The sequence below is a fragment of the Mirounga leonina genome, unplaced genomic scaffold, assembly GCF_011800145.1.
Source record: "Mirounga leonina isolate KUSES-001 unplaced genomic scaffold, KU_Mleo_1.0 Mir_93, whole genome shotgun sequence".
Lineage (NCBI taxonomy): Eukaryota > Metazoa > Chordata > Mammalia > Carnivora > Phocidae > Mirounga > Mirounga leonina.
In genome coordinates, this window is record NW_023270854.1 from 35,619,559 (window position 1) to 35,635,947 (window position 16,389).

The 16,389-nt window shown below is 45.8% G+C and overlaps 1 protein-coding gene across 8 annotated transcripts in view; it reads right to left on the minus strand.

Annotated features, from left to right (window-relative positions):
- The window catches only part of FHOD3 (formin homology 2 domain containing 3), a 455,751-nt gene that overhangs the window by 131,652 nt on the left and 307,710 nt on the right, over positions 1–16,389 (minus strand). For all 8 annotated transcript variants that reach the window (XM_034996005.1, XM_034996004.1, XM_034996003.1 and 5 more), the window contains exon 10: positions 11,801–12,048. In XM_034996005.1, coding sequence (XP_034851896.1) covers positions 11,801–12,048 — 248 coding nt within the window. The remainder of the gene's footprint in view (positions 1–11,800; positions 12,049–16,389) is intronic.

Consider the following 16,389-nt stretch of genomic DNA (forward strand, 5'->3'; position numbering starts at 1 on the left):
CTCAGGAATGAAATTATTTCTCTGGGGCAATGTGAATACCATAGTTGAATATTCCTAAAGTGTGATATAAGTGTCTCTGAATTCCTCTCTGAGTTCTTGCGTCTTTGGGAAGCATGCTCTATCACGATCATCAAAAGGCATTTAGGCTGCAGATACCTGTCCCAGATGTGCCCAGGCTTCCTTGAATTCTCCAGGGCACTCTCAGTGGGCCAGGCTGGCTTCCCTCTTGGTTGGGCTCTGCCTCTGCTCCGAGGAAAGCAGGATCTACTGGGGTGGAGGTAGGCACCTGCAGTCACTCATTTATTCTAGTTACTTAATATATTCTCTGTGGGGCATTCTCATGCTTAGCACTTTACCCGGTTTACTCCTTGAATTCTCACAGGAGCCGCTGAGGTAGGTACTAGTATTACTCCATTGATAGATGAGGAGCTGAGGCACAGAGTGGTTAAGGAGTTTCCCCAGAGTCACAGAGCTAGTAAGCAAGCCAGGATCTGAATCCAAGTAGTTCAACTCTAGCATCCAAGCTCCTAACCTCTATGCTATGCTACCTCTGCTATGATCATTTCTCTGCAGGAAAAAAAAAAAAAAAGCCTTTTCTAGGTAAGGACTAAAAGAAGCCATTAATCCTTCCTTCTTCCAGATTCCTTCCTGAACATCAATGTCTCTTCTCACTGCATTCATGTGCACAGTGAGTCTGCTGGCTGTCACCCCTTGCTCATCCCACCAAGGTCCCATCCCACCAGGAGGAGATGCAGTGCAGGGCACCATGTGACATATTTGGACCACGACTATACTCCATGTTAACTATTACCTCACTCAGAAATAAAGATTTTTTCAACATGAATCCGATGCTTCTGTGATCATGGTCCGTGTGCTGAGCACGTGCTGTGAGATAACAATGCCATCAGGCCGGCTCTCCCTCTCTCTTTGGGCCTGTCCCCTTCAACTTCCAAAGCCTATTCCCAAAACGCTCCTTTGCAAAATGCTTTACCAGCTGCATCTCTGACCACTCTTTCTTTTTTCACCAGGTCTGATTTGGCCACTTCAGCCTACATTTTCAGAGTTTTATTTCCCTGTTCACTCAGCCTTTATGAGTGAAGAGTTACCACACCAAGCTTCCTCCACAGACTCTTGTCAAGCAAAGGTAATCACATTCCTCCTTGCATGACCGGATCCAAACAGCTCACTCAGTAACCATTAGAAAGCCTCCACTCCATGTCCAAAGGCATCCTGGGAATCGCAGGAGACAGAGAGAGAGGCTCACACTCCAGAAGGACCACCCATACCCTCACCAGCACAGACTACAAGGAAAATCAGGCTTCTCCAGAAAGGGCTTTGAACATCCAGAACATGGAGGGGAAGGTGCACATTATAGGAAATGTGCTGTTTGCATGGGTCAAGGGGAAGCAGGCTGGACACTGAAAGAAAATTCCCAGAGCAAGTCAAAGATTTAATGAGAAATGAGAACTTTTCCTTCTCTTTGAAATGTGCTCACTAGGCTCTCCCAGTAAAGGCTGTCTCTTTCTGAAACAGCACCCCAAGGCGGGCCAGTCTAGCTTGAAAATATTCACACTTGAAGATGACCGATTTCAAGGTTCATTGACTTGGCAAGGAAGGGAGCTTCTCGGTTCCAGCATTTCACAAGATGATGAGCCTACACTTTGCTTTCCAGGGCTTTATCTAGTCATTGCTCCTCTCACTTGGTTTCTCCCCAGGTTATGGCGTTTAAGCCTAGACTTCGACCATCACCTACATGTACCTGAGTTCCAGAAATGTCTGTAGGGTTTACTAGGGAAAGTTGTACTTGTGACCCACTGACACTAACACTTAATGCCCAAAGCTTGCAAAGTGGCCGGACAGCCACCCCATGATGCTGGGCCAGTGGCTGCCTGGGAATCACTCAGACTCTTTTTTCTCACCATAAAATCCAGTCACCGTCCTGCAAATAATGCCCTCCCTATCTCCTAAGCTGCTCCTACTTGCCACTCTCCCGACCACTGCCTGAGTCAGGCCCTCTCCCAGCCTGTTACCACTTGCTCTCCGCTCTTCCGAATGGTCCCATGGGCATGCCACCCTGATCACACGTCACTTCAAAATTCACTGGTAGCTCTGCTCAGTTTTAAGGATAAAATGTTGCCGATTTCTTCAGAACCTAGAAAGATCCCCAAATTCAATTCGGCAAAGCTCCAAGTGTATACAAATGTCAGTCGAATCACTACATTGTGCACATGGAACTAATATAATATAGTATGTCAGTTATACTTCACGTTAAAAAAAGCAGCAAAGTCCAAACCCCCAAGAAATCTGCAATCCAGTCACAGTGAAATTTTGAGAAACCAGAGATCCCACCCCAGAAATCAGAAGGAGCTTTGCAAAGCCACCTCTTTCTCAGGTTTCAATGCCTCTGCCTTTTCTGGATTCTACCCGTTCCAAGCTCACTCCCCTTTACCCCCCAGCACTCTCCCCTCCTGTCCACCCCCTTACTATTCAATACTCAGGAAACCAGAAAGAGCCTCTCGGACACCAGATGATAACTCTGAGTCACTGGCTGTATTCCAATCATACCTACCTCACAAGGTCACATCCCTTGTCGGTGAATCCCATTTATAACAAATCATTTCCCATCAGATAAATCTTCCTGGTAGTCACTTGCTGCTCAGGGTACCAGTGGTTGTTAATCTGGCTGTTGTGAAATCCTCTAGCATGTTTATGCCAGGGCACACAATCTTCTCTCCAGCTCGCATCCGTATTTATTTAACAATTACCTTCTTTAATAGAACAAAACCCAGGAAAGCTCCAGGGCATGGAGTGACTGTAATAACAACAGTGAGCTAAGCACACATTTGTGCTGCCTCTCTTAAATCACCCACCACACTATTAAAGAGGTAGCATCATCGTGGGTTTACGGGGGAGAAGACCAAGGCCAAGCCTGGCAAGGAAGCTCAGTCCGAGGCTGTGAAGAGCTACCCTGTGCTCTCAGCCACCTCAGTGGCTGCTCCTTTACTGCACTTGGGCCAAACCTTCCTCCAGGAGCCAGGACTGAGCAAGTCACCGAGTTGTAGATCTCGCGGGTTAACACCAATTATACAACATCTACTCGTCTCACGCTCTTTGCCCGTCAATCCGTTGTTCATTGCTGTTTCCAAGAGGAGAGAGCTAGGACTAGTCTGCTATTTCTGCTACCGACCCTGCAACTAACCGGCTGAGAATTCTGTGACCCCTGGCCATGAAGTCCTGTGGACCAGGTGTGAGACAGACCAGAGAGCGATGCACTGCCCTAGAACTCGGCAGGCAAACACGCCTCTTCCCGTCAAAATATGGGAAGATGAGCTTGCCCACCCTGCTAATGTTTTCATAATTAGGCTCCCCTTTGCCTACTGGTTCCTGTGGCTGGTGGAGGGGAGCCAACACCCCTTCCTACTTCTGCAGGAAAATAGAAAACAACTCCCTCTCCAATTGCCTGCCTCCAGCTCCCACTCTGAGGCTCAGCTCCGAGGCTTGGCTCCCACCATCCATCGGGCCACTAATTGGTACACACCAGGTATGAGCCCCCAAAAGGTGAGGACAGCCTAGCCTCTGATCATTGTTAACTGTGGCTTCCTCTCACCCAGATGAATTTGTTCCTATACCTTCCTTCCTTCCTTCCTCTAGCACAAGATAATAGCTGCTTAGTTACAATAAACGAGGAAGGCTTGTTCCAATGTTGCAGTTATATTGCTCTGAACACTTTCAGAACTCCTCAGGAATAGTCTCCAGTGCCAATTTTTGAGAAAAACAAGCAAATCAGTGCGATTATCTCAAGACCAAAATCTAACAGTGACTATAAACAATACAGCTCATTAGGATTACCAAGTCACACTAAATATTTGCTCTGAATTTTTTGCTTTTTCAACAAATCTGATTCATCCTCAAAACAGAAAAAGTTGTTACTGTTGAGCACGTTCTGTAGGTTCAGAGCATAGACCCAGGGATATTTGGTTCTGAGCACATGCTCTGGACTAGGAATGAATGGGTTCAAACTCAACACCTGTGAGATCTGGGGCCTGCTCTTTAACCTCTGTGCCTCAGTTTCCTCACCTGTCAAAAGGGGAAGATTCTACCACTCTCTTCATATAATTCACAATACATGCAGAACTGCTTAGCACGATAGTGAGCACAAAGTAAATGCTCCATATGTGCTGGCTCCTGAGATCACTGCCTATCTCCTACATAGTGAAGGAGGAATAGCCAAACATCCTCCCCAGACAATGTAGAGGCTGGTTAGAAGGAGGATATACTTTCCTGAATAAGCATGCCACCTAAAAACTACACAGGAAGAGACTAACAAATTGGACACCCTAGCAATATATTTTATGCATACACCAAGAGACATCAGAAGTAGAAAGATATTTAATAGACAAGGAAAAAATATTTGTGACATAATTGTCAAAAATTATTATCTATAACATATAAAGGATGCTTACATTCTATCTGCTTTTGTATCTGAAAATTTCTGTATTAAAATAGAGTAGCTGCTCATCAATTAAAATGGACAAACCATTCAGGACACAAATGAGCCGAGGATATAAAACAGGCAATATTCAGGAAATTTCAACATCCAATGAAGCAATTAAAGATGAACAACCTTAATAGTAATCAAAAAGTACACAGTGAAATGCTGAGGCACCACATTTCACTCTTCAAAAGTACTAAACTTCTGAACAACTCCTAATACCCAGTGCTGGCGATGGTGTGAGAAAATGGTCAGTCACGTGCAGAGGGTGGGACAGCAAAGTGATATCGTCTTTTTGAAGGCCAAATGTGTGATATCAATAGTTAAAATGTAAGGTCCTTTGATCTAGAACCTCACTCCTAAGAATCTCTCCTAAGAATGCTAACATAATGTGTACAAACACGTGTGTGTATGCTTATACCAGAAAGTTTAGTACTAGAAAAAGAAACAGGAATCAAGCCATAGCAAAATGAATAAAAGGCATCTTGTTTCTATAGTCTACTCATATAATGGAACACTAAGCAATAACTTTTTTAAATATACTGACATAAAAATCTGGAAGCAGTAATATAAAAAGATGGCAACATGTATTTGATAGTCGCCTATTAACTGCCAAGTACCAAGGATATTTGTTTTATTTCTACGGAATCACAGAAAAAAAAAGTAGTTGAATAAAATGGTGAAGGGCAGGGACTCTGGAGGCAGACCGCGTGCACTCTAAAACCAGCTCCACCATGAACTCTGAAATCAGTCCCACCAACTGTGGGACTCTGGACAGTTCCTTTAACTCCCTTTGTTTCTGTTTCTCCTCCTGCCACGTGGAGAGCCTAACAGCACCTAGTAATGGGATAATGGTGAAAATGGACTTAGTACATTGAAGCTTTCAGCATAAGGCCTGGCAGATAATTAGGTGCCCAGGAAAGGCAAACCACTGTTACAGCTGTTAACTGCCATTACGGTCTCCTTTGCACCGTATGGTCCAACTAGGTCTATTTTATACTACATAGTTGGTACCACATCTTTACATCCTATATCATTTTTATTTGGAAACTGAGTTGCTCTGTGGTCGATGCTCCCTATGTGCCTGGGGCCGTATCTAAATTGACTCTGTAGTGGAGCCAAGCACCCCCTCTCATGCTTCAATACTTCTGTCCTAGGTGGGGATGGGGAGGACTTGTGCAGACTGAGTGTTCCTCTGCTCTTTAGGAGCTGCAGCCTATTCTCTACCAGCAGGTTCAGACTGAGCTCCTGATGCTAGGGTCCACAGCCCATCTCCACACCATACCCAGCCTGACTCCTCCTCCCTGAAGCGCAGGTGGACTAGCTATCTCCTGGTCAATAGCCGTGGCCTGTAGCCCACGAGGGCATGGCCCCTCTTGGTTTCCCCTTCTCTGGGACCTGCTAGAGCCAGGCCACATCATGTCCCTGCTGCGTGCGGATCAGGTGTGTATGCGGTCGAACTACTGTGTCTGGTCCCTCCCAGCAGCAAGCTCAAGGCCTGGCCCCAACCCTTATCTCCCCCATTGGCCTCTTGACTTCCTTATCACTTTCAATTTATTAGAATGAGTACTTTGGTGCAACATATATTAAGCCTTTTTTTTTTCTTATTTTTATCTCTCATCTAACTTACATAACAAAGTAGCAATTCTTGAATTCAACTTTATTTCTTGATCACCAGTTGATAATACCACCAGCCAAAAGGAGAACCCTCTGGGGTTGCTCCTTCTCCGTACTGACTCCTCAGCTCCCCTCGAACATCTGTGAGCACTGGGTAGTCAGAGTGACTCTAGTGAGATTGTCCCGTGTTCCTATTCCTCCAAACAGATTCCTGAGCCTCGCTGAAGAACAGCACAGCTTCTGTTACAGAATCACTGTTTGATCTTGCCGCTTTGTAACATGGCTGGCGTCATCTGCCATTATGTCAATTTGGGGGAATGTGATAGGTACAAAGCTGACTGGAATTGGGTATACTGGGCATTTGGACTATTGAGAAAATCATGAGGTCTAGTCAAACCTTTGGTTTCCCCGGAGGGTTCAGCATATTCCCTAAGAATTTGAAGTGTAAAACTTTGCTAAATGAGTTAAAACAAAAACAAGCAAGAAAGGGACTTTACTCTTCCTGTACAGTAGCCGAGAAATTTAAGAATTCTATTCTCTGAAAAAAAGTCAACTTTGACCCATGCACATGAACGTTTGAAGGTAGATCCACAGAGTTCCATGTGCTTCTAAGAAAGACACCCCCTCCTTCCAAAAGTCAAAATGCTCCCTACCTTGGCATCATCCCGAGGAGGAACAGAAAATCACAACCAATTACTTGCTATTCCTTAAGGTGGGGTTTCTCAGATTCAGCACTGCTGATATTTTAGAACAGATAATTCTTGGATGCAGAAGGCTGTCTTGTGCCTTGTGGAAAGTTCAGTAGCATCCCTGGACTCCACCCACCAGGTGCCGATAGCATGCTGCACGCCGATCATGGCAACCAAACACTTGTCTAGACATCACCAAATGTCCTAAAGGACAAAACCACAGTCTTAACGGGAACACTGGGACTGATTCCAGGCTGTTTCCACCTCCTGGAGCAGCCCAACCTTTCCTGGACTTATCACCAGATCCCCTTCTCCTTGCTGGCTCTGTATGTCCCCTCATCTAACTTGTCTCCTGCCTTTTCCAATCCCTTCAACCATCCACGGTGCCCTGAGAATTTATGAGCAGCTCTCAGCAAAATCCCTGATAGTCTCAATGTCTTTATGGAATATTCCGTGCTCCCACCCTGAACTTAGCACGCTGTTCCCTACAGCCCTCTCCTACGGCACGATAGGCTCTTTTCTCACACCCCACATACCCCTCTTCGCCAATTCCTTGCTATCCCTTAAGGTGGGGTTTCTCAGATTTCTCAGATTTCCCTCCCAACCTCCCTCTAGAAACCCAGCCCTTTAGAACTGGGGCTGGCCAACGACAGCCTGGGGGCCAAATCTGGCTTACCACCTGTTTTTATATAGTCTGTCTGCTAAGGATGGTTTTCAGATTTTTAAATGGTTGAAATACAGACCAGAAGGCTATTTCATGACATGGAAAATTCCAATCTCAGTGTCCATACACAAGTAAGCTCATTTGCTTACCTGGTGTCTCTGTTTGCTTTTACAAAGGCAGAATGCCGTTGAACGGTTGCAACACAGACTGTCTGACCTGAAAAGCTCAACCTATGTGCTACCTGGCCTCTGACAGAGAAAGCTTCCAACCCCTGCCTTTGTGGCACGTGGCTGCAGTCTGTGCCATCCACTCCCAGCCAGCTGTCATCATCTACTACCTGCCAGGTCACTCTTCCATGTGTATTAAAATAGACACAGGACCGTAGCCTGGATGGCACAACTGCTAACATTAGTGACTGAGTCAAATTCAAAATTACCTCCGCGGGTTGGAATGTTGTGTGGAAATCAACAGGATGAAAGGTTTCATGTATTAGGTCTCATGCAATATGCATTATCAGAGAGACTGACATACAGAGCAGCAAGAAGACCTGGTGTGTGCTGACAGAGGTAAGAACCAGGATGAATAGGGAAACACTACGGGGAAATTTCATCCATGTAATGGAACACGAAACAATAACAGAGCTAGAATATTATGGAGTGCATTTAGGTCACAAGACCTTCCTCACAATCAGAAAAGTTCAGGGATAGAATGGGGTGCCCCAGAGAGGAGAGGGCCTGAGCCTGGAAGTGCAAAGAAAGTTCTCCTGCTCTAGGGTTTAAGACTTTTTTTCTCCTAAGGTTATATACTATTTATCATTTAAACCAGTGACACTGGTTCTTTTGCTGATTTGATGCTAAAAATAATTTTTTCTTGGCAAAAAAATGAAAGCACCAACATTTTTCTTCTTTCCAGTGCAAAGATGGAAGTGCAAAGATAATTTATATATATATATTTTTTTAAGAAAGAGAGAGAGAGCACACACAAGCACGGGAGGTAGGGGGCGAGAGGCAGAGGGAGAGAGAGAATCTTAAGCAGGCTCCACACCCAGCACAGAGCCCAATGTGGGGCTCAATCTCACAACCCTGAGATCATGACCTGAGACGAAATCAAGAGTGGGATGCTCAACTGATTGAGCCACCCAGGCGCCCCAAAAGCATCTTTTGTGACTATGTGTGCCATAATAAGCTTTATCTTTACACTTAACATTTTAAATTTCATTTTTGGGGTACTTGGGTGGCTCAGTCAGTTAAGCTTCTGACTCTTGATTTTGGCTCAGGTCATGATCTCAGGGTTGTGAGATGGAGCCCCACGTGGAGCCTGCTTAAGATCCTCTCTCTCCCTCTGCCTCTGCCCCTCCCCACTCCTCGGACTCATATGCTCTCTTTTAGAAAAAGATGTCACCTAAAAGGTGACAGATGACCAATAACCAAATAAACTCATACCTTATTTGATAAATGCTCAGTGCAGAGTTCTATTTCTTAAGAAACCAAAGCAAACCAATCTGTGCTTGGAGTCTTAGCCCTTACTGGAATTAAAGCACATAGCCCAGCAGGCTTAAGTCATAAGAAGACTTTGAAATTTTCTCCTTTTCAGCCCTTTGAATTTTTATTTTTACATCAAAAAAATACACCTACATAGTATGTAAATAAAATTCCTTCTCACTCAGTGACTATGCTTAGGGATGGTGGGTTGGGAAGTGATTGTGTGATTTGGACATTGAAAGGCAAGGGCCAAAGACTTGTGTTTAACCCAGAGCTCAGCCCCTTAGTCCTGAGATCATCACAAGGCACCAAGCCCCGGTCTTCTCACTTGTAAAATGAAGATTAAGACTCCTGTCCTGCTAGATCCTACAGAGGATCATCATGAGAATTTCAGATGTTAAAGGACCATCTGAGTGGAGATTGCCATATGCATTTTAGGGCAACATGAATCTCTAACCTCTAACATGTTCCTATCATCTTCTTTTCAGAGGCATTAGTTGGGTCAGAATTATAAAATCCAGTCTAAAATTCCTATGTGGCATATGCAAGGCATGTTGCTCTAAGTCAGCAGTGAGTAGGGCCAGAATGCTCACATAGATGAAGAACAATCTAGGTGCGGCATGCTTCTGTGTCTTCCAAGGTCCATGGGGAGTCTGACACAATGAACTACTTGATTCTAAGGTACTTTTTGGAGGCACAGATGTTGAGCAGGTGACTAAGCTTTGCATGCAGGGATCATTTCCCACTGGGCTTCTCGTCACCCTTTCCCTCCATGCCTCTCCCACCTCTGCCAAAACTGTTCTCCTGTTTTGGGGCCAGAGGGCAAAACCCCTCCAACAGGCTTCATAGATGAAGCCACCTCATAATCAATCTGTAAAATGTTATCTGTCTTTACAAGCAGGAAAGTTTATTCCTCTCAAATAAAAGCTGTAAATTTACAGACCATTTCTGAGTTACAAAAACTCAGTCCTATTTGAAGAGAATGAGACAAGAAGCATGCAGAGCATCATGTGTGGCTTCCCATTCCAGATCCCCCAAAACCCCACACCCTGAAACCGTGAACTATGCCCATGATGGTCCACTCCACTGCTATCATCCTTGCCAACCTGTCAAAAGGCATGGCCATCTGAGCTCACAACGTTGGCACCTTTGAAAAGTTTAACAGCAAGAAACAGACCAGGAATCTACAGGACACAAGTCGGACAGAACAGGAGAACACCAAGTGCTGCTGACAAGGACTCCAAATGACTGTCCTCAGCATCTGGGGTGGTTTTACATATAGATTTTCAGCCCACTGTATACACTTCTCTCCATGTTAATTTCTGAAGCCATTAGCTAGGAGCAGTGCTGAAGAGAACTTTACGTGCCCTTTGAGCACTGCCTAAGCTTCTTGAAGATCTTAGACCACAAGGGGCAACGTTTATGGTAGACGTTCTCATTCCTCAATCTGTTTAGAAGTTTTGGTCTTCCTTTCAACAGAGCTTGTTCTACACAGACTCTTAGAACAATCTGTAGATGGATAGCTATGTGGTAGAGAAGGGTGTCAAGGCGGATCATGGCTCGCACATCACTCTCAGACTAATGCCTTCCTCTACTTCTGTGACAGGAGGTACCCAAAGGCATGGCCAGTTCATCCTCCAGTGATTCCATGCATACCAGACTACTCGGGGCATCTCTCAAAATGGGGGCAGATGTTCCCTTAGGGATATAGAGGAAGGGACATATCTTGATCACGCTCTTAAGGTCATCCAACTTATTCTGAGCTGTTTTCTTCTTCACCAGGCAGCCTCATGACCTACATGTGGCTCCCAGATGGATCTCCATGATGACAGAAAATGCTCCAGCCAAATGATGTAAGCAGAGCTTCCATGTGCCAGCAGGAGGAGGTAATGCAGTGGCAAACCAGTGTACCAGTCAGTCCAGGTGGACCTGGCTGGCATGCACTGGTCCACAGAGCTCCATCATCCTAGTGAACGGACAGCATTCACTCGGGAAGATACCGGTGGACCCAGACCCCAGAACAGCATGGCCATCCATTTTGTTGCACCTCTGCTTTATAGAACCATTTCTCAGTTCCTACAGATTTTGTCAAAATTTATTACTTTGTGTGTATATATATAATTTCTCATGAGATTGTCAACCTTTCTATTCCTTCCTATCTACCTTCCTCATTCTTACTTTCTCCCAACCCAGATGTGAGCTTGAGAAGGGCAGAGATCATACCTTATATCTTCATGGCATCAGAAAGTCCTGGCCTATAACAGATACTCAATAAAAATGTTTGCTAAATGACTAAAAAAATGATGGCAATAGCATTTACTGAAATTTACATTATCTATATATTATCTACTCCTATAAATATAAAATAATGTATATGTACATATATGTTTATATATTTTATCTATTTAATTCACACAGGCTTATTCTATTTAAAATCACCCTCAACTACGCATTGCTACAAGTATCTCAGGACTCTAACGATCTTACATTTACAGGACGGCACACCATTTGTTTCCAGGTAAACGTTTGTGTTTGGGATTCTTTTCCATTTGATAAAGCACAGATTTTCTGAACAGATACTAACTGAGATGTGACTATAAAAACACAAATGTGTGAAGAAGAGCTCCTGGGGTTCAAAGATCAAATCTATGCCTACCCCCAGGGCCACCTTGCCTGCGGACGTTCCAAGGGCCTCTGGGGCGGTGTTTTAAGGGTAGAAAAGAGATGGAGAGCAAGTCAGGGGAGGCTGTGTGGCCAGCAGGGAAGGGATGGACTCTGGTGGGTACCTGCGGGGTTGTGACCCCTCCCACCTCTCCAGGGTCCCAGCGCCCCTCGCAAGGGCTGGGGTAAAGCTTACTTTTCAGAGTGCTCTCCGACTTGGCTGGGCTTGAAGCCGGGAGCCGACTGGGAGCAGGGACTGGTGGGGTCCGACAGGGGGCTGCAGGTGCTCTGCACCGAGTGCCTGCGGCTGCGCCTGCGGTCCAGGCCCCGCTGCTCGCCCGCGCCGCCGCCGCCGCCGGAACACACGCTGGCCCTCCGCCGGTCCCGGCGCCCGCTGGGGGGCGGCTCTGCCGTCTCATCGCCATCCTCCAGCCGCAGCGCCACCTGGAAAAGCAGAGAGCGCCCAGGGCAAGGTCACACTTGACACGCTCTCAGAGACCTCAGGTGTGATCTGCATTTCACGCTCGCTCTAATGAGACTTCCCATTCTTTCCATCCTGCTAACTCAGCTTCTCTGCAAGATCTTCACAACCACAGGCGTGCCAGAGTGCAGTCTGCAAACTTAAAGATGCTTGCCACTATTTTCCCAGTCAAATGGGTAGGAAAAGGCCAACAGATATCCTGAGGAGGTCTGAGAAGTACTCTGCAATTAGACAGGCTCTTTACCCTGGAGCCCAGCACTGTCCCTTCCGGGGCTGTGTCTCGCCTGGCCCACCCTTTGCTCTGCTCTGGTCCAGGAAGCGAGGTCTGTCCTGAAGCCCAGCCGCAGGGAGCCCTCAAGTGCCTGATCATTCCTGAGCTTGCTTCCCAACAGAGCACAGCAAGGATCCTGGTCAGAGGCAAGAGCCACAAGAAGCAGGTGAGCGGAGCTGGCCTCACCCACAGATCACGGCTCGGCCCAGTGCAGCAGCAAGGACAGCCTGACGTCAGTGCCTCCGCTTGGCACTGCGGCTCTGGGGCTACCCCCCTCCCCCCGCCCGGTCCCCGGGGTGGGGGTGGAGCCTGAGGTGACACTAGAGAGCCTGCATATGCCAGTCACAAAAACATATACCAGGGATAGGCTTCACCTCTACATTCCTTTTTTTTTTTTTTTTTAAATCTCCTCTTAAAAGTAATGCATATTTGTGCAGGAGAATAATTGCTTCACACTTTGCCACTTTGGATTTCACGTGGAAACCTGAGCCAGCTGGCACCACATCCCCATACCACTGCCCTCTTCTCGAGGGTATTTTAGTCCTGCTCCTCGTTGGCACCCTCTCCCGAGGCCCAGCTCTGCCATCCCTTAATCTCGCTCCGTCCTGGATCCTGCTCTGTGGCTGCCTCATTTTAGGTTGTGACACCATCTGCCTGGGCTTTTGGATGGCTCCCTCCTTACCCGTGCCCGCTCTTCTCGGCCGGGGGCGGCGGGGGGGGCGCTCACCTGTGTCGCCAGCTTCCGTAAGTGATTTCTGTGCCTGCCCTCGCTAAAACGAGACAGTCAGAAAAGCACACGCTGTCAATGACCAGACCCTGCATGCATGCTGGCTGTGCCGCTCACCAACCAGGTGTGACCTGCAGCTAATTACTTGCCTTTTCTCTAGCTCGCCCCAGGAGGATAATAGGATTGCATTTGTGGGATTGCGGTAAGAATAGCTTCTATAAAGATGATTTATGTGGCTGGTACTCAGTAAATAGGACTATCCTTCCCCAAGCAAGGCCATCAGGTGAAGGGGCCCAGGATGCCCACAGACTCCCCCATCGCATGGAAGTGGCAAGCCTCAGCCCGTCCCAGCCAAGTCCAGCAGTCTCTCTGACTCGGCAACCGAGGAGTTCCACAGTCCTGCATCTCCAGAGGTGCCGATTCTCCAGCCCTGCAGGTACCCTTGGTCACATTTCACAACTCAGTCCTGATGGGTGAGAGAAGGGACACCCAGACTGGCTAACCATGCAATGTGGTTTTCATATCACCTGTCTATAGAAAACCAAGTGAGTACAGAATCAGTGGTCCCCTGTGTCCCAAGTTTTGGCACCTGTGCTCATCTAACTAGGTGAGCTTGACTGGGTCAAGGCCAGGTTGGCCACTCTCATCCCGGTTCACAGGGATGAACACCTGGGACAGGTGGCCTGTTTCACGGGGGTGTACACTTCCCTTTATCCAACCCGACTCCAGTTTCCTCCAGCTCCAGCTTTTGGGTAAGATCAATTTAGTGAAAACTCTTTGTGCCAGATACATTTTATAACACACCCTCAGATATAGGGGGACAATTTAATAATATTTTGACTGTTTGTTCTCCCAGAATTTACTAGTCCGACATAATTTTGGGAGGTTTGGGGTAACAACTGATAAGAGTTCAGAAAAAGTGCTGTTATAAAAGGTAATTGGAAAAAAAAATAAAAATAAAATATCACTGGAAAGTCAGTTTCCTAGTGGCCTCCCCTCCAATATCACTGCAGGAACGAAGAAAGAAATGATGCTTTTGGTTAATCACAGTTATCATCTCAACGTTAACAATTTAAATGGCATTCTGTGGGAAAGTTGGAGAATGACTGTACATCTAATGAAGGACGGTATTTTTGAAATATTTCTAGCCAGTTGTTTTTTTCTTCATTTGTAGATATAAAAATTCTAGACCATTTGAACTTATTCTGACCCGAAGTATTGATTCTGCTTCTTATTAAGCACACATTTGGAATGATAAGATTAGGGGATAAAGTAGAGTCCAGATATTTCTAATTCCTGGTCTAACCTCAGAGATCCAAGGATCAAATAGCTTGCCTCTCACAGCCCCTTTCAGAGAGGAGCTTTGGCCCTGTGTGCACAAAGCAAAACCCACTTTAACTGCCTTTTGTCAGAGAAGATGGAGACAATCACAAAGTTTAAGTGAAAAGAAAAATCTGGAAAAATTATCAAAGCAACCCCATAAAACAAATTTTAATGGGGGCTTTCTAAAGTTCAGAGCCTCGGCAAAACATCTATCTCTTAAAAAAAACAGGGGTGCAGGGAAGGGTAGTTACGGAGCACAGAATCCCAGTCGAGTCAATGGCAGCCTCGGGCCTCACAACGAGCAACTGCATAACATGAAATTTGGGCCTGGTGTTCACTCATGATTTTGTTTTTACAAGAAGAATCGTAGAATCACCAGTATCCACTGAAGACAGGAAGAGAGGCTTTACTTTCCCACGCAAGGCTATGGTGGCAGTGCCCAATTCTTCAGATTCGGGGTGGGGGGCACAACATATTAGTCAAGAACATGCAGAGCTAGCAAAGACCTGGAGAGAAGAGCCCTTACCACGCCTCTTACTCCGAATCTCCGGTGTCAGATCTAATTCACTACACGCACAACGAGCGTCCTCCACCAAACCCAAGATGAGATCAGTAATGTCCCAGAGAATCTCTACAATCTCCCTAATGAGGAAGTGTTTCACTTGCGGGGTCTCTCAGCAAATATCTTCTAATTATTTTAATTAAATGTAGAACACTGTTTATACACTAAAACCCAGATGCGGAGCAAGCGGTTTCCAAATCCAGCACTGAATGCTTGCATACTCAACCCCACCTTACTAGGAAAGCGGTTAGAAGCAGTTTAGGGTGCTTATTGACAGCTTCCATCCATCGTTGAGGCCAGTGAAGGATCTGGACACTCTTTTCAAGCTTTTATTAGGGAAATTTTCAAACATACATAAGGTATGAAAGAGAGTATGCAGACTGCAATGTGTTTATTATCCCTGATAGTCCAACAAGTATCAACCCCATCCAGTCTTGTGTTATTTATACTCCACTCCCCGCCCCCAACCCCAGACAGTGAAGTAAATCCCAGATCATATCATTACAGCTGTAAATATTTTAGTATATATCCCCAGAAGATAAGGATTTTTAAAAACCATAACCACCATACCACTGTTCCACTTAGTTTCTTAGTATCATCAAATATCCAACAATGTGAACATTTTTGATGGAAGTCAAAAGCTACATTTCTTCAAGTTTATATCATTATATTACTACTCACGTTGTGATAGGCAGCCATCTTTGCATTATAGATACCATCTTTTTCCATATTGTTATCTCATACCTTCTTTTTAATCCTATACATATACATCCACATCTATACACCTTGGTTCAGCTTTTAGGTGAAGTCGATGCCTGTGCTAGAACCATTTCAAGAAGCAACTGTACCAATGGCAGCTTGTGGGAGATGGTCACAGTGCTAGGCTCCCAGACCACCATGCCTCCCTATTTCCTCACTCTTGCGTAGCCCCCTCCTACACTGAGCCCATTTTCTAAGGGACTTGCTTTGGTCAATGGGACATCAGCAAACATGCTGCAAACAAGGCTTGAAAAGTGTCTGTACATTGGGATTGGCCCTTCTGGAAATGCTACCACCGTGTGAAGAAGTGCAGGCTAGCCTGCTGAAGACAGAGAGCCCAGCCAAGAGCCAGAACCCAATGCCGAACCAAGTGAATGAGGCCATCTTAGACCATGCAGCCCCAGTCAAGCCACCAGATAACTGCAGCTGCATGAAACTCTCAGCTAAACCAGGCCTAAATGTCCGATCCACAGAATCATGAGCAAAATTGCTGTGCTAGGCCACTGTTTTTGGCTTACTTACTATGCAGCAAGAGTAACTGATACCCATGTTAAAAATCACCTATGACATGAAAGGACTTTAAGAGACTGGACCTATTAGTTAATTATTCTTAACATTAATAGCTACCTCTCTTTTTTAGGGTCTCTGGACACAATTCCAAC